The sequence below is a fragment of the Symphalangus syndactylus genome, chromosome 12 (assembly GCF_028878055.3).
Source record: "Symphalangus syndactylus isolate Jambi chromosome 12, NHGRI_mSymSyn1-v2.1_pri, whole genome shotgun sequence".
NCBI classification, from domain to species: Eukaryota; Metazoa; Chordata; class Mammalia; order Primates; family Hylobatidae; genus Symphalangus; species Symphalangus syndactylus.
Window position 1 is genome coordinate 68,636,929 of NC_072441.2, and position 26,458 is coordinate 68,663,386.

A 26,458-nucleotide genomic window follows, 5' to 3' on the forward strand; every position below is an offset into this window, starting at 1 on the left:
GTCTCCATTTCTATTCAATGTTAAACTAGGAGTCATGGTCTAGACAATGGAATACTATGCAGCTGTTAAAAAGGACAACACATAATAAACAAAAAAGAAAATGAGGTTAGGAGGTGGAGGCATGAGGGGACTAACGCAGGTGTCCAGCGTCCCTTGGCCCTACCACGATTTTTTTTTTTTTTTTTTAATTTCCACCTGACAAACTGCCGTTTATCCTTTAAATGCCTTGGCAGCCATCACCTCCTGCCCCACAGATTAATCCTTCGTCTTTTGCACTTCTTTTGTACCTCGTGCATACTTCTATAAGCAAATGTATCCGACGGTTTTACAAGAATTTGCTTGCCCCAGTGTACTTCACCCATGGCTAGCACAGAGTAGGACTGGAAAGAAATGCTGCACAGACAGCACTTTCCTCTGAAGGCTCTAGGGCTCCCCAAGCCCCCGCATTAAACTGGTTTGGGCAAAACGACAGGCATTGCTGAGAGCCGCCAGGCCGCCCGCCAGCTGCGGGGTCCCCTGTAGGCAGAGCCCTGGGTCACATGCGGACGCGGTCCCGATGTTTCTTCTCAGGCCCTCAGCCCTGCCCACTTCCTCTTTCCTCACTTTAAGGCGCAGATGGCGGTCCCTCTCAAAACAAAACATCACCAAAACACCATTTTTTTTTTTTAAAACAGGAAGTCCAGAGGCCCGGGTCCAGGGCATCCAGCCCCGGATCTCGAACGCCCTCCTCGCCCCTCGCCCCGCGTAGTCCGGCTCCGCTCCCCGCTCTCCGCCCCGCGTCCACCTCTCGAGCCTGACAGCCCCGCCGCCCGCGCAGGCGCCCCGCCCCGGCCCCGCCGCCCGCGCTTCCATCCCCGCCCCGGCGAGTCCAAGCCGGTGCCGGGCGCCCAGGGGTTGCCGCGCTGGGCGGGAGGGCCGCGCCTGAGCGGGCGGCGGGGTGGCGGGGTTCCTGCGCGCGGCCCGCCATGGAGGTGGAGGAGGCGTTCCAGGCGGTGGGGGAGATGGGCATCTACCAGATGTACTTGTGCTTCCTGCTGGCTGTGCTGCTGCAGGTAAGTCCCCGCGGCCCCGCAGCCGCACTTCCCTGTTCAGGGCCGCCCGGCCCAGGGCTAGGCGTCCGCTCTCAGACCGCCGGGGCCGAGGCCGAGGCTCTGCAAACACCGAGGTGTGGCGAGCGTCGGGGTGGGGCAGGGGCGAGGCGCCGCGCGGTGGCCTGGGCCCGGCCGGCAGCGTCAAGGTCGCCGGCCGGCCTCAGAGCCTCTTGGGTTCTGCCGGGCCCTCCACCCCGCCACCTTGAGTGGTGGAAGGAGCGTGTTGGGGGTAGGTTCCTCAGCCGCTATGCTGGTTAAGGAGGGATGCAAAATTGTGTTACCTGCCCTACGCTGTTGCCTGTAACACGCTGCAAATATGAAGAGAATTGTTACCCTACCTGTGGCACTGTCACCTTGGAATCTAGGACACAGTCTTGATAATCTGCAGACAAAAGGTTGTGTCTAGGATCGCCTCCCTCTGCGCCGGGTATCCTCTGCCCCTTTTCCTGGGCTTGAGGGGGCTTACTCTTCTAGGGGCTTTGAAAGCATAGGATTTATTTCCCTCTGGTCGAAGTTCTGCTGGCTCATTCGGCCCTGCGCCAGCCTTGGGCTGAGACTACCCTAAGCCGAATAGTGCCATCTACCATGTGTGGTTATCAAATAGAATCACTTCTTCATTATAAAGAATTCTCAGAACCTACTTGTACACCCCAGCCTCAAAATATCGATTCCATATGCGGAAGGTCGCTACCGATTAACTGCGCCAGGCAAGGATTAGTCCTTCACCAACTTAAATGGCTCATTTGACATTAGTCCCTTCTCTCAATATGCCAGAGGCATTTCATTCACAAATCCTTTCTTAGTATTTGCTGTGAACCAGCCATTTTACTCTTTCCTTTAGTCAACACGTTTAATACGGGCTAGGATGTGCTGAACATAGGGATGCCATGGTGGACAAATCATTCACTGCCCTCAGGAGCTTGCATTCCAGTGGCTGCGGGTGGGCAGGCAGACAGTTAAGTAATTTAGTTAGCATGTGATGATAGTTATTCTGCAGGAAGTACAGAGTGGTCATGGATATAGCCACCAGTCCACAAGTTGCTTAAAGCTTGCATAAGGCAGTGGCTCAACAGGAAGATGGGGGAAGGTAGGGGTTGACTTATTGATTAAAATGTTTGGAAGTTCAGTTGATTTCATCATCAGCCAGAAACGGTTCAAATGATGGAGTCAGTTCTTTCTCTAGCCGAACAGTTCTCAGCTCACGAATATGTGGTATTCTGAAGTTCTTTTAAGCTCGTTGTTTTCGCTTTAAACAAGCTTTCCCCAGGGAGAAAAAACGTTCAAGCTAAATGATAAGAGTATTTAATACAGAGAAAGAAGAACTGCAACCATGATGCCTGATCTTTATTTATAACAGTTTCTTTGAGAAAACCCTTTTTCTGTTCCAGCCATGAATTCCAGGAACATACTTCCTTTCTTGAACAATCCCAGCTCCCCATCTCTCTATCCCTATGCTTCACTTCCTGTTATCGTTTTCTTATTTGCCTAGCCAAGTATCCACAAACTTGGAGTAAGTTTGTCCTCAGTGGAGTGAGGTTCTAAAAAGGCCGGTGTTCTGGGTTTAGGACCTGTTAAGTTTCTCTAACTTACTTTTATTTATGGTTGACCCAGTTAGTTAGAGTTTGCTATCAAAAAGTTCCAAGCCCATGCCTATGACCATTCACTAAACCTTGGCTGATTTATGGTCAGTATTTGTGGTACAAGGACCAGGTCTTAGAGTGTTGGGGATGAGTGACTGATTGTTTATCTTGTAGATGTGGGTGGGGAGATGCCCTGTAGCTGTGCCTATACCAGTGGAGGAGATGCCAGCCTAGGCAAAAGTGAATCCTTCACATGCTGCGTGTTTTTAAGGACTCCGTTACCCCATTGAGATACATGATCCAGGTGGTTGTAGAGCCACCCAGAGCTATCCTGGGTATGAGAGTGGATATCCCCAAAGACCTCTCTACCAAGTCTGTTGTTGGAGATGTTTTGGGTTAGGGCAGCTGGTCTGTGGAGTGGGAGTACTGTGGAGTCCCATTGCTCAGTCGTATCACAGGTGATTTCATCATTCTTGGGGGTGAGGTTTTGCTTCCCCCAGCAGAGTAAGAAGCCCTTTTTACACAGTTGCCTTAAATGAAAGGGGGTTTGTCTGCTTTTAAAATCAAAGGAGTTTTCGTACCATTGCCCCAGTGAAGGGGCAGACCAACAACACAGCCACAAGGCCAGAGAGAGGGAGCCTCTGCTTCAGTGGGAGCCTTCTCCCCATCTGCGATTTGATAATGATTAACCCCAGCTGAGAGGCACAAAACCAGAAGGACAGAGGTGGAAACTTTACAGGCCTTTTAACATTTTCCTTCTTCTGGGACTATTATTATTATTTTTAAAAATGATTTTCCCTTTACTCCAAACACATCCATGTTCAAACTAAGAGGACAAAACCACATAGCAAAGCCAATTCTAAAGGGTTTTTGGTTAACTATTTTCTTGAATTATTGGTACCATCATGTAGATCATCAAAAGTTACCTCACTATCCAGTTTCCTTTGGCTAGGAGACTTGCCCTCATACTCCTTGCCAACACAATTTTTGGAATCTCAATAGCATTCAACTTTGAGATAACTAAAGAACAGATGCAGATTTTGCAGATTTTTCCTCAGCATAAGATGCAAATGCCCTGAAAATGGTGATATGTGGTATTAATGTACATAAACAAAAAGTGAAGGGATAAAGATTGCCTATGTAAAAATGGTTGACTTATGAATAAGCAATAAGCTTTACAGTTAGAAACATTCTTGCCATCAAAATGTACTTGCTCTCCCTAGGATCAGAGCTATCTGTGATATTTAAATAGGAATAATTCGATTTAGCTTATTACTGTTTCTCTTCCGATGGTGATTCCGAGTTGCTGCCATCGTCACTATTTTGTGTTTGTGTATGTGTTTGCTTGTTGTCTAGGCTCTCTGGAGGAGGAGGGTTGGAATACAATTCGTTGTTTCTTGATTTCTTTAGACATGAAATGAAAATGGACGTTACTTCTTTGTTCTAAGCCAGAGGCTCCTGCTTTGTCATTTTCCTCAAAATCATGAATCATACATTATATTATAATTTGCACAGAATTTAAAACCCCCATTTACTATCAGGAACATGTAATCTATAACAAGCATTCACCAGCAAAATTGTGATGCTGTGCTATGAATCTCATCTTAGATTCTGGTGTTCAGGAATGCATTATTTTTATATAAACTCTTAATAACCTTATTTTTTAGATCCTTGAATGACCAGTGCATTAATATTATCCATGCAATAAATAGCTTTTCTTGGCATTTTAGAAAGTGGAATGATTGCAGAAGAGGAAACTGTAATAGTCAACACACGAAAAGATGTTTTAACTTCAGTGGTCATCTGGGACAGGCATATTAAAATGGCTATGAAATACCATTTCACACTTGCTATATTAGCAAACATTAAACAATCTAACAGTACAAGTGTGATGAAATGAGAAATAGAAACTATACCCCATTTAGAGAACAATTTGGCACCATCTAGTAGAATTAAAACCTAGCATTGAACTCCTAGGTACACATCCTACATTGTCCCTTGAGCATGTGCATAGGGAGATATGTGTGAGATGTTTACTGCAACACTGTCTATTATAACAAAAGTTAGAACCACCTGACTTTCAAAACAGGACTGGATAAGATGTGGTATAAATTTAATAGAATACAACATCTGAAATAAATGAACTAGATCTATATACGACTATATGGAGGAATTTCTAAAACAATGTTAAGTGAAAAAAAAGCAGAACAGTGTGTACTATGTGACACATATTCTTAATACAAATTTTAAAAACACACAAACCAATACTATATTTGTTTCATAAATATATATAAACAGTATAGAAATATAAGAACATGGAGTAGAAAGATCCACACCCAATTCATGAGATTGATGGCCTCTTGGGAAGGAAGGGAAGGAGTGGGCTTAGGGGAGGGTACAAAGGAGATTGCATCCATTATCATTTGTTAATTGTGATAGTAGTTTCATGAATCTTATTTTTTGCTTTTCCATATTAAATATTTTTAAGTGAAAAGATGGTAAAGGGAAGAAGATATGCGTATCTAGGAGAGAATACTATAGTTTGCTGTATGAGAATAATGGTTCATTCTTTTTTATAAATCAATATTCCTTTAATCAATTATGGCTGTGAATTGTGGTCCTTTAAACACAGGAGGGTAGGGTAGAGTGAATTTTATTCAGCCTGTTTTGTTAAACTTCATGTAGAATGCTATCACAGCTTACCTCCCCTATCTGCTTATACGTGGCACCATGTCCCGCCACAGGAAATTCTTAGGTTTGATGAGCTATGGCTGAGATCATAGCTGGTTCTTCTAACCTCCCTGGCATAAGCAAGTGATGAAGTTCACACTATAAGCATTAGTGAAGCCCTTCTTCAGTTATAAAAGACCAGCTGTCATCCCCAGGATGTTCTCACCATCACCGAGGCTTCAGCCATCATGAGAACCTATGGTCTTACTAAGACCCTCTCATGACTCCAAAACGTGGCCATTTACCGGGACTCTCTGCCAGTTTGAGCAAGTTTTATGCAGCTCCTACTGTCAAATTTTATTTCTATTAGCCCTCACACAGGGGCCTGGAGGTTGGGTCTCCTGAGGGTTTATGGTGATCTGGGAACTTTTGCCTTTCACCAGCTTAGGTGGGTGGGGCAAAGAGACAAACACAGTGGTTTGGTCAGAGAAACCAAAACCACACTGGCCCCCACACCCTCAGGAGAACTGTTGTTGTCCATAGACAGACACTGCCCCCTAGTGTAAAGCAGATAAAGTTGCTGATCTGTTAGATTTTCCTCTAGGGAGGTGGTAGAGATACAGGAGGCCTCCAGAAGGGTTAAGGAGCTCCTTTGAGCCTGGATGTCTCAAGAATTAGGACATTCCATGGGAAGCAACTAGCCTGATGCCTCTGCAGCACCCAAACCCCCAGCCGAATGCCTTCCGAGGCCATCCATGGCTGTTTGACTTGTGCCTTGACAGTGAAGGTATTATCTTCCAAGATAGCACAAAAAAAGTCTTAAAGTCACGAAGGCAGGCAATGTGAATATGGCAGAAAGAACACTAGGCTTGAATGCTGTGCTACTCTGCTGCAAGATGGCATTATTAGGCAATTGTTATTAGGCAAATGACCCGTCAGTCTCTACTGTGCGCTTGGAAATGGCTGGATCACGAAAGTTTAATTTGTTTTGCAAGTTTAGGATTTCTCGGAGTTTCCCAATGCCCAGCAATTAATTGGCCTTGGGGCAGTGTTGACCCTAGGTTTCAGAATACCAGCTTGGTTCATCACCACAATTGCAGGTTGCCTTAGAAGAAAAAGACTCTCAAATCCAAAGATGCACACAGCTCGGGACTCTCCTCTCTGACTTCTTTGACCAAACATTCATACAAACTGATATCTGCCTTCATGGGACATCATATAGTACTCAACAAATGGCATATGGTGATTGTAGAAAAAAGAGAAAATATAGAAATTAATACAAATCACTAGTGATTCTACCACCCTAAAGTAAAGCATGCTCACATTTTGGTGTATAGCCTTCCAGACTCTTTATTATATAAATATTGTATATCCATCTTTTTTTGCAGAAATGTGTATCATAACTGCATTTTATCTCTCAGCAATTTTGTGAATGCCTTGCTATGCATGTAAAGGAACAACTACATATTTTTTAGTGGCTGTAGCATGGTATGTCAATATATGGCTATACTATAATTTGCTATTCAGTTCTCTTGTGTTGCATATGTTATGCTTCCTCTTTTTCAAGTTCACAAACCCACACAGCCCATGGTATTGGTTCTTTCTTCTGTTCTGACCTTTACTTCTTGCCAGTTGATTGTTTATCACTCTTCTCAAGCCCACACTTCTCCTGATTCCATTCGTATGGTTCTTCCTAGATGCTTTTTGTCCCAACATCATGGATAAAATAGAGGTTACTTGGTGTAAATTTTCTAAACATCGTTTCCTTTTACTTCAAAAGCTTTTTCATCCTCACCTATCTTAAATACCTTCTCTGTTAGGGAACATGTCCAAGAGGAAGACATGTTTCTGCCCTCTTTCTAGGGATATCTTTTCACTTCTGTTTTTGATTCTATGTAATCCATCAGTTATTTCTAATCCTATCTCTTTCTGCATTCTCTGCAGAATAGCCTGCATGGTAGATATATGGAAATTGTATTAAATAGCATTAACTCTTAATAAGGTGATAGAGTTATGCCCTTCTGGAGCCTTCTTTAGTCGTGTTTATCTAAAGAGAAAGTCTCATTTGGTGTTAGCACTTCTAAAAACATTTCCAAATATTTCTGTTTTAACAAAGGGAATGAGCTAGAATGAAAGAATTAGAGGAGCTTCAGTAGAAAATGTTATCTAGTTGGAACTTAATATTATTCTGTTTTATTGTATTTATTCATTTTCTTTTAAAACTTCTTTTAAAATTATGAGACATTTCTGATGGAAAAATACAGAGAGTGATATCACAAACACACATGTACTTATTTCCAGATTTAATAAATGCAGATATTTTGCGTTATTTGTTTAATGTTGTGTCAGTGATAGTTCTACTGGAGAAGCAAGACCCCTAGGATGGAGATGTGTGCGTGTGTGTGTGTGTGTGCACGTGCGCGCACATGTGTGTATGTGTGTTTATATAAGATTATATATATATAATCGATGCATCATTCATTATGGAGATTTGACTGTATACTGTTGTGGGAGCTGGTTCAGCAGGCCCTGTAAGGCTGTTGTCTTTGTGTGTGATGTTGGAGCTTGAAGTCTGCAGGACAGGCAGTCGAGAAGGGAAGATATGATCTGGAGCCCATCAGAAGTGACTGGAATCTGTGTCATTCTCCCTGCCTCCAACCTTGATGAAGTGGCTGCCTTTCATCATAGAATTAAACATGTACCTGGGCAAGGAGTCAGAGCAGCTAAAGGAGGATCCATGGGAAGGTGGAGCGGTTGCAGCCTCGTGACTGTGCCACGCCAACGAGGTGGACCAGCACATAAGTGGTAAGCTATGTGAGGCACTGAGGCACCTGCTCCAACCTGGGCATAAAATGCAAAAACAGCTGCTCTTTCACTTTCACCCCTCTCCCAAATCTAGCCTGAAAATATCTCCTGTGGCCCACCTTAAATAAAAACATACTAGCTAACACTTGGCATTCTAACATTGTGCATATTTTTGTAGTTCCACCTTCCAAGTGATGTCTGTATTGATATAAAATTCTATTTTATGTTAATTTACTAAAATTAAAACATTTGAATTGATTTTAAAGAAGACTATTGAGTAAATACTAGCAGACAGAAAATGGGCATGTGAAAACTGGCAAGGGGTACTCAGATGACTGAAGTTAGGGAAAAGCTGAGCTAGCCATATAATTCTTCCCAGTTATGTAAAGATATATTCTTTAATTTCCTGACTCTGATTGGGCTATTGCTTTTACCAAATAATTTCTTTTCCTGAGTTTTGTTTTCATTAACTCCTTAGCAGCCTTTACTACCTGCTCAAATATCACATTAACAACCTTTTCCTGATTCACCTAGCTGGAGTTCACATCTCTATTCTTTGTGCTTTCATGAACTTCATTCCCAGTATGGCTAATATAGCATTCATCACAATCCACCTTGTATTTATAGCTTTGGATATACAGTCATGCCCCACATAATGATGTCGCAATAATCACATATGCAACACTGGGCCCATAAGATTATAATGGAGCTGAAAAATTCCTATTGCCTAGTATTTCCTATGCTATATTTTTAATTGTTATTTTAGAGTGTACTCCTTCTACTTACAAAAAAAAGTTAACTGTAAACCAGCCTCAGGCAGATTCTTTGGGAGACAGTCCAGAAGAAGGCATGGTGTGATAGGAGATGAGGGTTCCATGTCTTCAGGATGTTGTTTTCCTGAAGACCTTCCATTGGGACAAGATGTGGAGGCAGAGACAGTGGTATTGATCCTGACTCTGTGTAGGTCTAGGCTAATGTGTGTGTGTCTTAGGTTTTAACAAATAAGTTCAAAAAATTTTAAAAAATAGAAAAAAGCTAATAGAATAAGGATATAAAGAAAATATTTTTGTACAGCCATATAATGTGTTTGTGTTTTTAGCTGTGTTACTACAAAAGAGTCAAAAAGTTAAAACATTTTAAGTTTAAAATGTAGAAAAGCTACAGTAAGTTTAATTATTATTGAAGAAATAATTTAAAAAATAAATTTAGCCTAACTGTACATTGTTTATAAAGTCTACTGTAGTATCCTAGGCCTTCACATCCATTTACTCCTCATTCACTGACTCACGCAGGGCAACTTCCGGTCCCGCAGGCTCCATTCATGGTAAGTGTCCTCTACAGGTGTACCATTTAAAAAATCTTTTATTGTATATTTTCTATGTTAGGTAGGTTTAGAAATACAGATATTCACCATTGTGTTGTAGTTGCCAACAATATTCAGTATAGTAACATGCCTTACAGATTTGTAGCCTAGGAGGAATAGGCTATGTCATATAGCCTAGGTGTGTGGGAGGTTATAGATCTAGGTTTGTGTAGGTGCACTCTGACATTTGCAAAATGATGGACTCGCCTAATGACACATTTCTCAGAACGTATCCCAGTTGTTGAGTGATGTATGACATACGATTGTTTGTTGTCCGCATTTCAATGTATGTGCCTTGAAGGAAAGGACTACTTTTTATCCATTTTATCATCTGAGGTGCATAATATAATGTGTTGCAAAGTTTTGGTGCTTGTTACAATTTTGTTTTTTTAAAAATTAAACCATTGAAGAAGAAGGGATGGTCAGCAGGTGGTATTACCATTTTACTTGAAAAAGAGAGAGAAGGCCGGGCGCGGTGGCTCACGCCTGTAATCCCAGCACTTTGGCAGGCCGAGGCAGGTGGATCACAAGGTCAGGAGTTCAAGACCAGCCTGGCCAAGATGGTGAAACCCTGTCTCTACTAAAAATACAAAAATTAGCTGGGTGTGGTGGCGGGTACCTGTAATCCTAGCTACTCAGGAGACTGAGGCAGAGAATTGCTTGAACCTGGGAGGCAGAGGTTTCAGTGAGCTGAGATCACGCCACTGTTCTCCAGCCTGGGTGACAGAGCAAGACTCCATCTCAAAAAAAAAGAAAAAAAAAGAGAAACAGATGTGATTAAATACTTTGTCCAGAATTTTTTTAAAATTTGTTTTTAAATCAAGGTGGAGTCTCACTATGTTGCCCAGGCTGGTCTTGGACTCCTGGACTCAAGTGATCCTCCTGCCTTGGCTCCCTAAAATGCTGGGATTATAGGCATGAGCCACCACACCTGGCCTAGTCTTAATTAGTGATTGGAACAAAAATTAGGTAACAGAGTTACTAGTTTTTTTTTTTCATCTTTTTTTTGGTTATACCATTATGCAAGGAGTTAGTTAAAAAATGTATTTGATAGACTATATATATTTGATATAAATATGAGATAGACTTTTATGTATATAGCAGTGTGTTGGGTTCTATAGAGGGAAATAGCAGTATAAATTAGGGTTTCTTTCCTTTGGGAGGTGACAAATCATTGAAAATTAGAGTTGAACTATTATCTACACATTATATAATGATACAAAGCAATATTTCCCCAGTAAATAATACAGCCAACTAATGCTTTGGAAATTAAGAAAGGAGACGGTGTGGTCTAGAGTGATTTGTTGAAGCCATCAGAGAGATACCTGAGCTTGAGCTGAACTTTGAAGCTTGGATTTAGGGAGAAATGGGAAGGTCATTTCAGGTAGAAAAACATAAAATTGGAATAAGTGTGGAAGAGGGAATAACTTATGCCTTTGCTACACAGAGTATGGTTGTTGGTTGTTGCAGCTTGTTGGAAATGCAGACTCTTACCCCCACCCCAGACTTAGGGAGTCACATTAAATTTGGGAAGCACTAATATATACTATTTGTACAGTGCTGTGCAATTCACTGTTGACTATGGAGGAATCCCACTTGACACTGAAGATAGGTTAATATGATATTAATGACTTGGATAAAGATGTACCATTAGTGTCTGGTCTTAACTGGAAGAAAACGAAACTTAGAGAGGTTTGGATTTGCTCAAGGTTTAATTAGAGCTGAGGTTCAGACTCAGATAACAGATTCCACTGCTTTCACACCACACAATGAATAAGTCATGTTAGGGGAATTGAATAGGCTGGTAGAAGAAGCTTGAATGCAGATTAGTTAGCACCTGGACCATGTGGTAGAGGATCTGGAATGCTAGAAAACTTATCATTTATCCATTAATACGTTTTGACTGGAAGAGTTTCATGAGGAGTTTCAGGGAGATTGATCTGGTGTCATAATGTAGATAGATTTTTTTTTTTTTTGAGACGGAGTCTTGCTCTGTCGCCCAGGCTGGAGTGCAGTGGCATAATCTCGGCTCACTGCAAGCTCTGCCTCCCGGGTTCATGCCATTCTCCTTCCTCAGCCTCCCCAGCAGCTGGGACTACAGGCGCCTGCCACCACGCCCGGCTAATTTTTGTATTTTTGTTAGAGACAGGGTTTCTCTGTGTTAGCCGGGATGGTCTTGATCTCCTGACCTTGTGATCCGCCTGCCTCGGCCTCCCAGAGTGCTGGGATTACCTGCGTGAGCCACCACACCCAGCCAATGTAGATAGATTAAAATGAGGAAGAAACAGTATTTAGAGGCACCAGTTACTCCGGGTATGTTAGTGTGTCTCATATTTTACACACAAAAAATAGCTAGTATTAGTAAGTCAACCAGCAAATATTTATTGAATATCCACTTTGTGCTGGACACTGGGCATATAATCCTGTCTTCATAATTACAGTCTTGCTTATGTAATGCTTTTGATTGAGTCAATTAGGTAACTGAGTACTAAATGCATAAAAAAACTAAAGGTAATGGCAACAATAAAATAATCTTTGATTTCCCCCCTCCCTTTATTTTCTCCAAAAAAAGCTGTGGCCCCAAAGTTAAGTGGTTCTCATTCTCATCCTGGTTTTGCAATTAGTGTTTTATATAACATTGAACAATTTACTTAATCATTCTGTATCTCATTTTTCCTGCTTAAAAAATAAACATCATACTGAACCATGACTTCATAGCACAAGGTATTGTGATGAGATAATTTATAGGAGACTTTTTTGGTTTCCTGAGAAGTATTATAAGAGCTCTTAATGGTGTTAATATAAAATTACTTTAAAAACCTTCACTTCTTGAAACTTTAAAAATTTCAATGCCCTAGTGCATTTTAGTCATTTTTCTAATTATAATTATATTGAAAGGGGGAAAAAATCCAGCCATCTGTGGCACTTGTTCTCCTTCCCTAGAGGTAGAGCTAGAGAAGATAATGATTTATTTGAGATGTTGTTATTCCCACTCTGGTAGACAATGGATAGTGGTTGCTCTTTGTGGCTTTAAGGCTCATCTGCTGATGGGTGCAATTTTATTAGGCAGAAATATCTGGGTGAATGTGTGCATGGTAGTTGTAGATAATAGTGGAGAGAAGAATGAGAGAATATTTTTGTTTTTTGGGGGGAAAGGAATACGATGTGAGCTGTGTGAATTTGTCACTGCCAAAGATAGCAAACCAAAGAGAACCACCCCCATATTCTATGTGTAGGTGATTCCTCCCCATGGCTAGTTAATGCTAAGCCATCTTTGACTTTATATGACCATATGACCCTTGTGTAAGTGACTGTGGAATAGAGGACCTATTTGTTTTTTTTTTGGGGGGGGGCTCTCTCTGTCACCCAGGCTGGAGTGCAGTGCTGCAATCTCAGCTCGTTGCAACCTCTGCCTCCCGGGTTTAAGCAGTTCTTCTGCCTCAGCCTCCCAAGTAGCTGGGACTACAGGCATGTGCCACCATGCCCAGCTGATTTTTTTTTTTTTTTTTTTTTTTGTATTTTGTAGAAACAGGGTTTCCCATGTTGGTCAGGCTGGTCTCGAACTCCTGACCTCAAATGATCCACCCACCTTGGCCTCCCAAAGTCCTGGGATTACAGGTGTGAGCCACTGCACCAGGCCGAGTACCTAGTATTAATCTGAATGCAGTGTTTAAGCATTGCCTCTCTGACCTAATTTCTCACAATACCCCTTGCATAGCATTTATGAAACAGTATCATTACTGCCTGCCTCTTCTGTCTCCCTTATGGTTAGCAAAAGTAAGCATGACTATGGGTATTGGAGGAGACAGAAAGGCTAACACCGTTTTACTGAGGCTGGCACTGCATAGAAGAATTGCAAGTTTCTGACTCTTCTGGTGGCATAAAGCTGTGGACCTGTGTGTTCTGTGAGGGCCTTGGGTGTGTGTGTGTGTGTGTGTGTGTGTGTATCTGTGTGTGTGTGCATGCGCAGGAGGTGGGTGAGGAAGACATTGTGAAGAGTGGGAGGAGAACAGAGAAGATGAGAAAAGTGGAAAGTGCTTATTCTGCCTGCAGGTTGCTAGAAAGAAAACTGGTTAATACTGATTAATACAGATAATACTGATTAGGTAGATTTCACTATTCCCTACATTATGAATAAGGGTATATGGCAACATCACTTTGTTTTTGAGTTGTTTTCTCCAAACTGGCTTTATTGAGAATGGTATCCTTCATAATGGACCATGCCTCAGATTAGAGGACCCTTTGGAGCATTTCTTCTTTATCTATAAGTTTGCTTATCCTAGAACAATCCAGATAAAAATATGATATGTTGGCCAGGCACGGTGGCTCATGCCTGTAATCCCAGCATTTTGGGAGGCCGAGGCAGGTGGATCACTGGAGATCAGGAGTTCAAGACCAGCCTGGCCAACATGGTGAAACCTCGTCTGTACTAAAAATACAAAAATTAGCTGGACGTGTTGGCAGGCACCTGTGATCCCAGCTACTCGGGAGGCTGAGGCATGAGAATTGCTTGAATCTGGGAGGCAGAGGTTGCAGTGAGCCAAGATCGCACCATTGCACTCCAGCCTGGGTGACAAGAGTGAAACTCAGTCTCAAAAAAAAAAAAAAAAGATAACATATATTCAAAAGAAACTTTGAATCGTGCCTGGCACATAGCATTATAAAGGCATGTGCTATTATTGGTATTCCATCCTGGTCATTTATTCATTCACATGTTGAGTGTGTAGGCCCTGGGTTATTTGCTTTGGAAGCTCAAAGGTGAATCAGACATAGATCCTGCCTTTAAGGAGAGTATATTTCAATAGAACAAAATAAGATAAGCAAATACATAAATATAATACAGTGAAGGAAATGGTTCATGCACTCAAAAGTCTAGATGGAGCTTTAGGAGTGAGCAGCAAGAAACACGAGAGGACTTCTGGAGGGGTTGGAGACACAAGCAAGACAGTAAGGAAGGCTTCATGGAGGAGGTAATACCTGTGTTGCATCTTGGAGGATGGGGAAAGCTCAAACATTTGCAGCAGGAGAAAGTGCCTTCCAGGCGAAGCGAATGGTATGAACAAAGGTAGGAAAGGGTACATTTAGAAAACATGACTAATTTGCTTTGCCTAATTGAAGGCTGTGCATTCACTAGAACGTGTGTTTCGAGTCATCTCCTCCCGAGTTCCCTTGCCCCATGTTTTTCATTGTTTTATACCCATCAATTAAATTTCAGCAGAGTATAATAATCAGGGGCAGTTACTAAATGGGTGTAAGTGGCTTTGTAATTATAGCTGCTGCTAAATGTGTAATCTATCTGTTCTTATAGTTAGTAAGGTTTTTATTTTTATAAGCTGATTACCTCCTATTCGAAAACTTCTGTAACGGTATGCAAATAGGAGCCTATTTTTGCAAAAAAAACATATAAGTCTAGGAACTTACTTTCCCTTGCAGTGTATAATAAATCACCCAGCATCCTGACCCACGGCAGCTTTGTACCTCTCCAGAGAGGCCCACCGTCGATGGACTCAAAGTAGATTGAGAATGCCTTAGATCCTCTCTCAGCCTTACCCAGAATGGAAATATCACATCTGTTTTTTTTTGTTTTTTGTTTTTTGATACGGAGTCTTGCTCTGTCACCTAGGCTGGAGTGCAGTGGTGTGATCTCAGCTCACTGCAACTTCCACCTGCTGGGTTCAAGCGATTCTCCTGTCTGAGCCTCCTGAGTAGCTGGAATTACAGGTGCCCACCACCACACCCAGAAAATTTATGTATTTTTGGTAGAGATGGGGTTTCACCATGTTGGCCAGGCTGGTCTCAAACTCCTGACCTCAAGTGATCCACCTGCCTCGGCCTCCCAAAGTGCCGGGACTGCAGGAGTGATGATTAAAGGTATTTTAAGACATCAAGTTCTAAGTTAATAGGGATAGTTTATTTAGATTGTCTTACTCTGGAGCAGACTAATTATGTGTTTTCTTAATAAGTGTTAAACTTGAAATAATCGTCCAACAATGAGAGTTAATACTAAAAATCCATAGCACAAAAAGATTGCAATAGGGCTTGACTTATAAACCCAATTTCAAGTAGCTGTAAAGCCCAGAACAGTCAGTGACAAATGGCATATATGTTTAATAAATATTTCTTGAATGAATGTGTGAAGTGTATTTCTTGAATGAATACGTGAAATATATTTTCTTTGTAGGGGGACAACTATGGTTAGATCAAACCAAGACTAAGTACCACTCAATGCTACAAAATGAATATCTATAGCTGGGACTTTAAATTTCTTAAAATCTTATTATGAGGTGTATATCATATTTTAAAATAGTGCCTACTCTAGTACATATTATGCCTACCTGCTTTAGTAAAACAATATAATATATGTTGTTTTCTGAGACACTTATACTACAGAAAGTCTCTTGTTTAGATCATGAATCCAATGCCAAGATACTCCTAGCACCCTAGTGAATGCTTATCTGACCTGAAGATACAGTGTTGAAGAGATAATAGCTGGAATATTACTCTTTTAAATCAGAGCAAATAATGTTTTTCCTGCCTTTCTGCTTTTGAACCATATAAGCATATAAGCAGTGTCTTTAGCACCAGAAATATCTCAAAGAAAGAAAACCCTCTGAAAAACTATAAAGTGTTTTACAAGTGGGATTGCCAATGATTCTGTTCGTGGTAGATCACAAAGGTTCTTTTTCATGTTTTTCTCCTTTGTTTCTGATGTGGCTTATATCTGTAGCTCATAAAAATACAAAAGCAAGACACTGATCTTCCAAGGTTTGCAAGCCTGCTAAGTGTCTTCAACATTGATGGCAAATGTCTGCAGTGTTTGGTTCTGTGTGTTTGCTCTTTCAGCTCTACGTGGCCACGGAGGCCATCCTCATTGCACTGGTTGGGGCCACGCCATCCTACCACTGGGACCTGGCAGAGCTCCTGCCAAATCAGAGCCACGGTAACCAGTCAGCTGGTGAAGACCAGGCCTTTGGGGACTGGCTCCTGACAGCCAACGGCAGTGAGATCCATAAGCACGTGCATTTCAGCAGCAGCTTCACCTCCATCGCCTCGGAGGTAACACAGGCGGTTCCAATCACTAAATAAATGTCTCTCTTTGTCCAGATGGAGCTACTCTTCTTGTCTTGCTGATTTAAATATCAGCCACATTTTCAAATAACTAGTAAATTTAAAAGTTAAAGGTTTTAGTGGATCAAAGGAGAACATTCTATGAGAACACATTCCTTTTCCTCTTACTACACATGGGAGAAGCTTGAATCTTTCCAAACTAGTTAGATGAAAAGATACAAACTCCAAAAAAACAGTATGTTGATTATGATGTCCTTTTAAAAAGTGAATTAAAACTTTAATCTCTCTTTATTAAATACGCAAAAATTAACACAGAGAAATGTAACGATTCATATATAACACCCATAGTTCTTTTGTTTTTTTTTTTCTTGAGACGGAGTCTTGCTTTGTTGCCCAAGCCTGGAGTGCAGTGGCGCAATCTCGGCTCACTGCAACCTCTGCCTCCCAGGTTCAAGCAATTTTCCTGCCTCAGCCTCCCGAGTAGCTGAGATTACAGGCACCCACCACCATGCCTGGCTAATTTTTTTTTTTTTTTGAGACGGAGTCTCGCTCTGTCACCCAGGCTGGAGTGCAGTGGCGCGATCTCGGCTCACTGCAAGCTCCGCCTCCCGGGTTCACGCCATTCTCCTGCCTCAGCCTCTCCAAGTAGCTGGGACTACAGGCGCCCGCCACCACGCCCGGCTAATTTTTTTTTTTTTTTGTATTTTTAGTAGAGACGGGGTTTCACCATGGTCTCGATCTCCTGACCTCGTGATCCTTCCGCCTCGGCCTCCCAAAGTGCTGGGATTACAAGCGTGAGCCACTGCGCCTGGCCCAGCCTGGCTAATTTTTTTTTTGTAGTTTTAGTAGAGACGGGATTTCACCATGTTGACCAGGCTGCTCTTGAACTTCTGACTCAGGTGATCCACCCACCTCGGCCTCCCAAAGTGCTGAGATTACAGGCATGAGCCACTGCACCTGGCCCATAGTTCATTTTTAAGTCCAGTCCTGTGTGTAGACAATATGGGGCACCTTGACTGTACAATGTAAAACACAGACAAGACCACCTAGTATGGTCAGGAAGCCTTACTTTCAAGGGGGCTTTGCTGGCCAGAGAGAAGTTTCTGGTCCTTCTGAGCCCAGAGGTAAAGAATCTGAGGGTAGATGGTCTGGTGAAGAGAAACCCTGGATGGGGGCAGATCTCATGGTCAGCTGGAAGGCACTGGTGTTGGTTGTTAAAATGTAGAAATACTCTCCTTTTCTTTGCCTGCTCCTCTTAAGCTATCCATGTGTCTGTTGACACCCTGGCCCCATCCTCGGACCCTATGATCCAGTTAATGGGGTAAATGACTGGTACAACAGGGGGCCTCTGGGACCCTTGCCAGCTCTCATTTCTGGTTGCCCTGCTAGTTAGCTCTCCCAAAATTCCTTGACCACTCCTTCCTGGAAGCCACTCTCCTGTGTGTGTCAGTGTGTGAGAGTATGTGTGTGTGTGTGTGTGTGTATGTCTGTCTGTCTGTATGTCCGCACCATGGCCTAGCCAGCCTTACCTGTTGTTGACTATTTTGATAATTCTGCTTTGGATGAGGCATACTAAAAAAGGGGGAGACATGCCAAGGACGATGTTTTCTTGGTTTTTTCTTAGGAGTCCCCCATGGAGTGGCCCACTTCTAAAAGTTACTAGACTAATTTTTGAGTGACCACCAAAGTAGCATTTCTGACTGCAATTCCTGATGTTACTCTTCACTTAGAAACCTCCAGTGATTCTCCCACAGCACACAGAACACAGTAGAGACCCTATGAGTTACATTCAGGACCTCTCACACTTCGTAGTTTGGTCCAAGTGTACTTTTCCAGCCCCACTCTGCACTTTCCCCCGCTGTCACCCCTATAGAAATATTTACTATTTCCCACACATGACCCAAGCTGTCAGCATAACCTATTACTATCAGGAAAGCCCTCACCGCTTGCCCTGGCTGCCACCTGGTGAAATCCTTACCTACCCTCTAAGGCTCACTTTCAGTGTCACCTTCCCTGTGAGTCTTCCCAGCTAACTCCCCAGGAGTAAATACGCTTTTGTTTCTGTTCCAGTACTAATTTATTTGCACTTATGTTACAGACTGTTGTTTGTGGTTCATCTCTAAAAGTTCTTTGAGGTCAGAAACCATGTTTTGGTCATCTTTGTATTTCCATGGCCTATAGCAACCACCAGCGCCACCACCACCACCACTACCACCATTGCCACCACTCCTAACCTATTAAAATAACAAACAGCTTTGTTTAATGATTATGATATGCCAGAGATTGTGATATATGTAAAATTTAATTATCAAAGTAATTCTATGAGGTAGGAACCATTTCCCCCATTTTACAGATTTAAAAAATGGAGACCCCTTGAGGTCAGTGTTAGCTAATAATGGCAGAGCTGAGTTTTGAAGCTAAATTTGTCTTAACTCAGAAGCCTGTGCTCTTAATTATTGTGCTTTTTAGGAATATATCCAATCCAAATTGGCATATACATCTCTTAGGTTCTTTTTGGTGAGTAATTATAGCCAAATAATTTTTAAAACCTTTTTTATTTGGAAATAATTTCAAATGAAAGAAATTGTGAGATTAGTACAAAGAATCCCCTTATCTCTTTTAGTTTCATCTGTTGTTACTAGTTTACCTCATTAGCATTATTATTGTCTCTCTGTTTTTTCCTAAGCCATTTGAAAGTTGCATATGTTAGTGTTCTTTTATGCCCAGATACTTCAGCATGTATTTCCTAAAAATAAGGATGTTCTCTTCATAACCACACCACAGTTATCAATGTCAAGAAATTCAACATTGATACTATAGTTTTATTTAAACTATACCTAGTTGTATGCCATCAATACCTAATTTTGTCACTTAACTCAATAACATCCTTGATAGCGTTGTATTTTCCTTTCATGTATTGAATCCAATTCAGGATCACACATGACATTTAGTTGTCATAGTTCTTTAGTATCGTTTGACCTTCAGCCTTTTTTTTTCTTTTATAACTTTGATATTTTTAAAGCATCTGTACCTCTTCTCTTTTTCAAAATAAGAATGTTCTTCGTTTTGGATCTGTCTGATGATTCCTCATTCGGGTTGGTTTTGCATCCCAAGTCAGAATAGTACATAAATAATGTATCCCTCTCAGGGTATCACATCAAAAGACACACTATATCCATCTGCCCTTAGTGGTGACTTTAATTTTGATTAGCCATTCCAAGTATTGTCTGATATTCTCCCCTGTCCCTGTCAGTTACTATCTTTTTTTCATTTCAAGGGATAGAGAACTATGGGGAATCACTTTCAGGTTATATAAATTTGCTGTTTCTTATCACTGCAACCTTTGCCTCCTATGTTCAAGCAATTCTTCTGCCCCACCCTCCCAAGTAGCTGGGATTACAGGCACCTGCAACCATGCCCCACTAATTTTTGTATTTTAATAGGGACAGGGTTTCACCATGTTGGCCAGGCTGGTCTCGAACTCCTGACCGCAGGTGATCTCCCCTCCTTAGCCTCCCAAAGTGCTGGGATTATAGGTGTGAGCTACTGTGCCCAGCCCAAAATGGTTATTTCTTAAGTCCAGCACTTCCATCGCATTTACTAGCTTGCATACTTTCTACTGTAAGCAAGAGCCCTTTCTTCTCCCTTGTCTGTCTGTCTGTCTCTGTCTGCCTGTTTGCCTATATATTTATCAACCACATGTATATAATCTTGGATTTCAGTGATTTGTAATTTATTACAGCTCTGAATTATTTTGGAAGTCAAATTTTTCCTAATTTACCAGTGGGAACCTCTTCAAGCTGCCTCTTGTGTCCTTTTATTTTTAATTAAAATTTTTATTGTGAAATAATTGTGGATTTACATTCAGTTGCAAGAAATAATACAGAGAAATTTTGTGTACTCTTTACCTAGTTTTCTCCAATGGGGAAAACCATAGTATGATATCATAACTGAGATATTGACACTGACACTGCTAAGACACAAAACATTCCCATCACCACAAGGATCCTTCATGTTGGCCTTTTAGAGCCACACCCACTTTCCTCCCATCCCTTACCTTTTTCTTAATCGCTAGTAACCACTAATCTGCCCTCTTATACTATGAGTTTTTCATTTTAAGGATGTTGTAAAAATGGAATCATATTGTAGAAGCCTTTTGAGATTGGCTTTTTTTATTCAGCATAATTATCTGCAGATTCATCTAGGCTTAGTTTTATTACTAATTAGTTATATAATTACTTATTAGTTATATAAGCAGATTTGGAATGGGATAGATTGCCACTTTATTCTTTTTCAAAAGTATTTTAGCTATTTCAGTTCCTTTGCCTTTCCATATAAATTTTAGAATAATTTTGTATGTATCTACCAAAAAATATTTATGAGATTTTGATAGAAGTTGTGTTAAACCTGCTTATCAATTTGGGGAGAATCAACGTCTTTACTATGCTGAGTCTTCCAATACATCAACACTATGTGTTATTTTGAGTGTCTTTGATTTCTTTCATCAGCGTTTCATATCTTTAGTATGCAAACCCTGAACATGTTTTTAGGTTCATTAGGTTTTAGATTAATTCATTAGATTCACATCTAAATATTTCTTTTTCTTTTTTTTTTTGAGGGATTGTAAATGGTACTGTATTTTAAATTTCTGTTTCTACGTGTTTATTGCTAGTATAGATAAATATTATACAATTCATTTTTATATGTTAATCTTTTATCCTTTAATCTTAATCTTATATTATTTCTTTTGGGAAATTTTAAAATTATGAATTTAATTTCTTTAATAGTTATAGGGTGAGTCAAATGATATATTTTGTATCGTATGAGTTGTGTAGCTTGTGCTTTTCAAGGAGTTAGTCCATTTCATCTAAGTTGTCGCTTATTAATTCTAGGTGCTTTTTGAAGATTATTTGGGATTTTCTTGACAGTCATATAAAAAGTAAGGACAGTTTTTTTTTTTCCATTTCCAATCTGTATGCCTTTTGTTTTACCTTATTGCTCTGGCTAGAATGTCTAGCACTGTGTTGAATAAAATGGTAAGAGTGGACATCCTTGCCTTGATTCTGATCTTAGAAGGGATACATTCAGTCTTTCACCATTAAGTGCAGTTTTAGCTATAGGTTTTTATAGATACTCTTTATCAAATCGAGGAAGCCTCCCATAATTCCAACACTTTTTATGCCAATACTATGCTGCTTTGGTTACTATAGCTCTGTAGCATAATTTGAAGTCAAATAATGTGATTGCTCCAGTTTTGTTGTTGTTGTTGTTGTTGCTCAGGATGGCTTTGGCTATTCTGGGTCTTTGGTGGTTCCATATAAATTTTAGAATGATTTTTTTCTGTTTCTGTGAAGGTGTCATCAGTATTTTGATAGAGATAGCATTGAATCTGTAGATTGCTTTGGGTAGTATGGACATTTTAACAATATTGATTCTTCCAATCCATTAACATGAAATATCTTGCCATTTTTTTTGTGTCCTTTTCAATTTCTTGCATCAATATTTTATAGTTTTCACTGTAGAGATCTTTCACTTCTTTGGCGAGGTTTATTTTTTAGTATTTTATTTTATTTGTAGCTTTTGTAAATGGGATTACTTTCTTGATTTCTCTTTCAGATTGTTCACTGTTAGCATATAGAAATGCCCCTGATTTTATATGTTCATTTTGTATCCTGCAAGTTTACTGAATTTGTTTCTATTCTAATAATTTTTTGGTGGAGTCTTTAGTTTTTTTTCAGATCATATCATCTGCAAACAAGGGTAATTTGACTTCTTCGTTTCCAATTTGGATGCCCTTTATTTCTTTCTCTTGTCTGATTGCTGTAGCTAGGACTAACAGTACTAAGTTGAATAATGGGGTGAAAATAGACATCCTTGTCTTGTTCTAGATCTTAGAGGAAAGACTTTGTTTTTCTCTCTCCAGTATGATACTAGCTGTGAGTCTGTCATATATGGCTTTTATTATGTTGAGGCATGTTCCTTCTATACCCAGTTTTTTGCAGATTTTTATGAAGGATGTTGAATTTTATCAAATGCTTTTTCAGCATCAATTGAAATGATTGTATGGTTTTTGTTCTTCATTCTGTTGATATGATGTATCACATCAATTTGCATATGTTGAACCATCCTTGCATTCCTGGATGAATCCCACTTGGTCATGATGGATGACCTTTTAATGTATTGTTGAATTTGGTTTGCTAGTATTTTGTTGAGAATTTTTGCATCAATATTCATCAGATATATTGGCCTCTAGGTTTTCTTTTTTTGATGTGTCTTTGTCTGGTTTTGGTATCAGGGTAATACTAGCCTCGAAGGATCATTTTGGAAGTAGAATCAGCTCTCTTCCTCTATTTTTTGGAGTACTTGAGTAGGATTGGTATTAGTTCTTTTTTAAATGTTTGGTAGAATTCAGCAGTAAAGTCAATGGGTCTCTGGCATTTCTTTTCTGGGAGACTTTTTATTATGTCTTTGATCTTGTTACTTGTTATTGATCTATTTAGGCTTTGGAGTTCTTCATAGCTCAATCGTGGAAAGCTGTATGTGTCTAGGAATTTATCCATTTCTTCTAGGTTTTCCAACTTATTGGCATATAGTTGCTCATAGTAGCCTGTAATGATCCTTTGAATTTCTGTTGTGTCAGTTGTAATGTCTCCTTTTTCATCTCTGATTTTATTTATTTGGGTCTTCTCTCTTTTTTTCTTAGGTTAGCTAAAGGTTTATTGGTTTTATCTTTTCAAAAAAACAACTTTTCATTTTGTTGATCTTGTGTACTTTTTTAAAATTTCAATTTCATTTATTTCTTCTCTGATCTTTATTATTTCTTCTACTAATTTTGGGTTTGGTTTGCTCTTGCTTTCTAATTCTTTAATCTGCATCATTAGGTTATTTATTTGAAGTTTTTCTACTGTTTTGATGTAGATGCTTATTGCAATAAACTTTCCTCTTATTACTGTTGTATTCCATGGGTTTTGGTATATTATATTTCCATTTTCATTTGTTTCAAGGAATTTTTAAATTTTCTTCTTAATTTCTTCTTTGACCCACTGGTCATTCAGAAGCATATTGTTTCATTTCCTTGTGTTTGTATCATTTTCAAAGTTCCACTAGTTATTGATTTCTAGTTTTGTTCCATTGTGATTGGAGAAGATATTTGAAATGATTTTAATATTTTTGAAATTTTTAAGACTTGTTTTGTGGCTAACATGTGGTCTGTCTTTCAGCATGATCCATTTGCTAAGGAGAAGAATGGAAGAATGTGTATTCTGCAGCTATTGGATGAAATGTTTTGTAAATGTTTGATCTATAATGCAGGTCCATTTGGTCTATAGTGCAGATTAAGTCTAATGTTTGTTGATTTTTCTCCCTGGATGACCTGTCCAGTGCTGAAAGTGATGTGCTGAAGTCTGCAGCAACTATTGTATTGGGGTTTATCTCTCTTTTTAGCCCTAATAATATTTACTTCATACATTTGGGTGCTCCAGTGTTGGATGCATATATATTTTTGTTCTTTTTTTTTTTTTTTTTTCTGGAGACAGAGTCTTGCTCTGTCACCCAGGCTGGAGTGCAGTGGCATGATCTCAGTGCAACCTCCACCTCCTGGGTTCAATTCATTCTCATGCCTCAGCCTCCCGAGTAGCTGGGACTAAAGGTGTGTGCTACCATGCCCAGCTAATTTTCTGTATTTTAGTAGTGTTGGTGTTTCATGGGGTTGCCCAGGCTGGTCTTGAACTCTTGAGCTCAGGCAATCTGCCTGCCTCCACCCTAAAAAGTGCTAGGATTACAGGCATGTACCATCACATCTGGCCTATATTCTTAATTCTTACATCCACTTGCTGAATTGACCCCTTTATTATTATATAATTATCTTCTTTGTTTCTTTTTAAAATTTTTATCTTGAAATCTATTTTGTCTGATATACATATAGCTACTCCTGCCCTTTTTTGGTTTCCGTTGGCATGGAATATCTTTTTCCATCCCTTTATTTTCAGTCTGTGTGTATCTTTATAGGTGAGGTGTGTTTCTTATAGGCAACAGATCATTGGGTCTTGGTTTTTTTATCCATTCAGCCATTCTGTATCTTTTGATTGGAGTTTAGTCCATTTACATTCAATGTTATTGTTGATAATTAAGGACTTACTACTGCCCTTTTGTTATTTGTTTTCTGGTTGTTTTGTGGTTTTCTCTTCCTTCCTTTTTTCTTTTTTGTGAAAGCGATTTTCTCTGGTGGTATATTTTAATTTCTTGCTGAAATTTTTCGTGTATCTGTTGTAGGTTTTTTTATTTTATGTTACCATGAAGCTTACAAATGACATCTTATAACCCATTATTCTAAACTGATGACAACTTAACTCTGCAAAAACAAGCAAACAAAGAGAAAACTAATAAAAAGTCTACACTTTAGCTTCATCCCCTTGCTTTTTAACTTTTTGTTGTTTCTATTTATAACTCTTATACTGTCTTTCTTACAAAGTTGTTGTAGTTATTATTTTTGATTGGTTCATCTCTTAGTCTTCCTACTCAAGATATGCATAGTTTATAAACCACAATTACAATGTTATAATATTCTGTATTTGTCTGTGTACTTAACTATTACCAGTGAGTTTTGTATCTTCATGTAATTTCTTTTTTTTTTTTTTTTTTTTGAGATGGAGTCTCACTCTGTCACCCAGGCTGGAGTGCAGTGGCTCGATCTCAGCTCACTGCAAGCTCTGCCTCCCAGGTTCACATGATTCTTCTGCCTCAGGCTCCCAAGTAGCTGGGACTACAGGTGCCCACCCACCACGCCCAGCTAATTTTTTGTATTTTTTTTAGTAGAGACGGGTTTTCACCGTGTTAGCCAGGATGGTCTCGATCTCTTGACCTCGTGATCTGCCTGCCTTGGCCTCCCAAAATGCTGGGATTACAGGCATGAGCCACCGCGCCTGGCCAACCTTCATGTAATTTCTTATTGCTCACTAATGTCCTTTTTTTTCAGATTGGAGAACTCCCTTTAGCATTTCTTGTAGGACAGGTCTGGTGTTGACAAAATCCCTCAGCTTTTGTCTGGGAATGTCTTTATTTCTCTTTTATGTTTCAAGGATACTTTTACTGGATATACTAGTCTAGGATAAAAGTCTTTTTCCTTCAGTAGTTTAACTATATCACATCTTTCTCTCCTGGTCTGTTAGGTTTCCACTGAGAAATTTGCTGCCAGACATATTGGAGCTCCTTTATATGTAATTTTTTTTCTTTTCTCTTACTGCTTTTAGAATCATTTCTTTATCCTTGACCTTTGAGAGTTTGACTATTAAATGTCTTGAAGTAGTCTTATTTGAGTTAAATTTGCTTGGTGTTCTATAACCTTCTTGTACTTGACTATTGATATCTTTCTTTCTAGGTTTGGAAAGTTCTGTTATTATCTCTTTGAATAAACTTTCTGTCCTGATGTCTTTCTCTTCTTCCTCTTTAAGGGAAATAACTCTGTATTTGCTCTTTTGAAGCTGTTTTCTAGATCCTGTAGGCATGCTTTATTATTTTTTATTCTTTTTTCTTTTGATTCCTCTGACTGGGTATTTTCAATAGCCTGTCTTTAAGTGCTCATTAATTCTTTCTTCTGCTTGATCAGTTCTGCTCTTGAGAGATTCTGGTGTGTTCTTCATTTTGTCAGTCAAATTTTTCAGCTCCAGAATTTCTGCTTGATTCCTTTTATTTCAATCCCTTTGTTAAATTTATCTGATAGGATTCTGAATTCCTTCTCTGAGTTATCTTGGATTTCACTGAGCTTTCTCAAAACAGCTATTTTGAATTCTCTCTGAAAGTTCACATATCTCTGTCACTCCAGAATTGGTCACTGGTGCCTTATTTAGTTTGTTTGATGAGGTCATGTCTTCCTGAATGGCCTT

The 26,458-nt window shown here is 39.9% G+C and overlaps 1 protein-coding gene across 4 annotated transcripts in view; it reads left to right on the forward strand.

Annotated features, from left to right (window-relative positions):
* The first annotated feature begins 256 nt into the window (after positions 1-256).
* SLC22A15 (solute carrier family 22 member 15) overlaps positions 257-26,458 on the forward strand; it is a 91,196-nt gene continuing 64,994 nt past the window's right edge. Inside the window, exons 1-2 of one of the 4 annotated variants that reach the window (XM_063624652.1) lie at positions 257-1,052; positions 16,353-16,565. In XM_063624652.1, coding sequence (XP_063480722.1) covers positions 966-1,052; positions 16,353-16,565 — 300 coding nt within the window. In that variant the 5' untranslated portion in view covers positions 257-965. The remainder of the gene's footprint in view (positions 1,053-16,352; positions 16,566-26,458) is intronic. The other 3 variants (XM_063624651.1, XM_063624650.1, XM_063624653.1) reach the window with 3 other exon arrangements.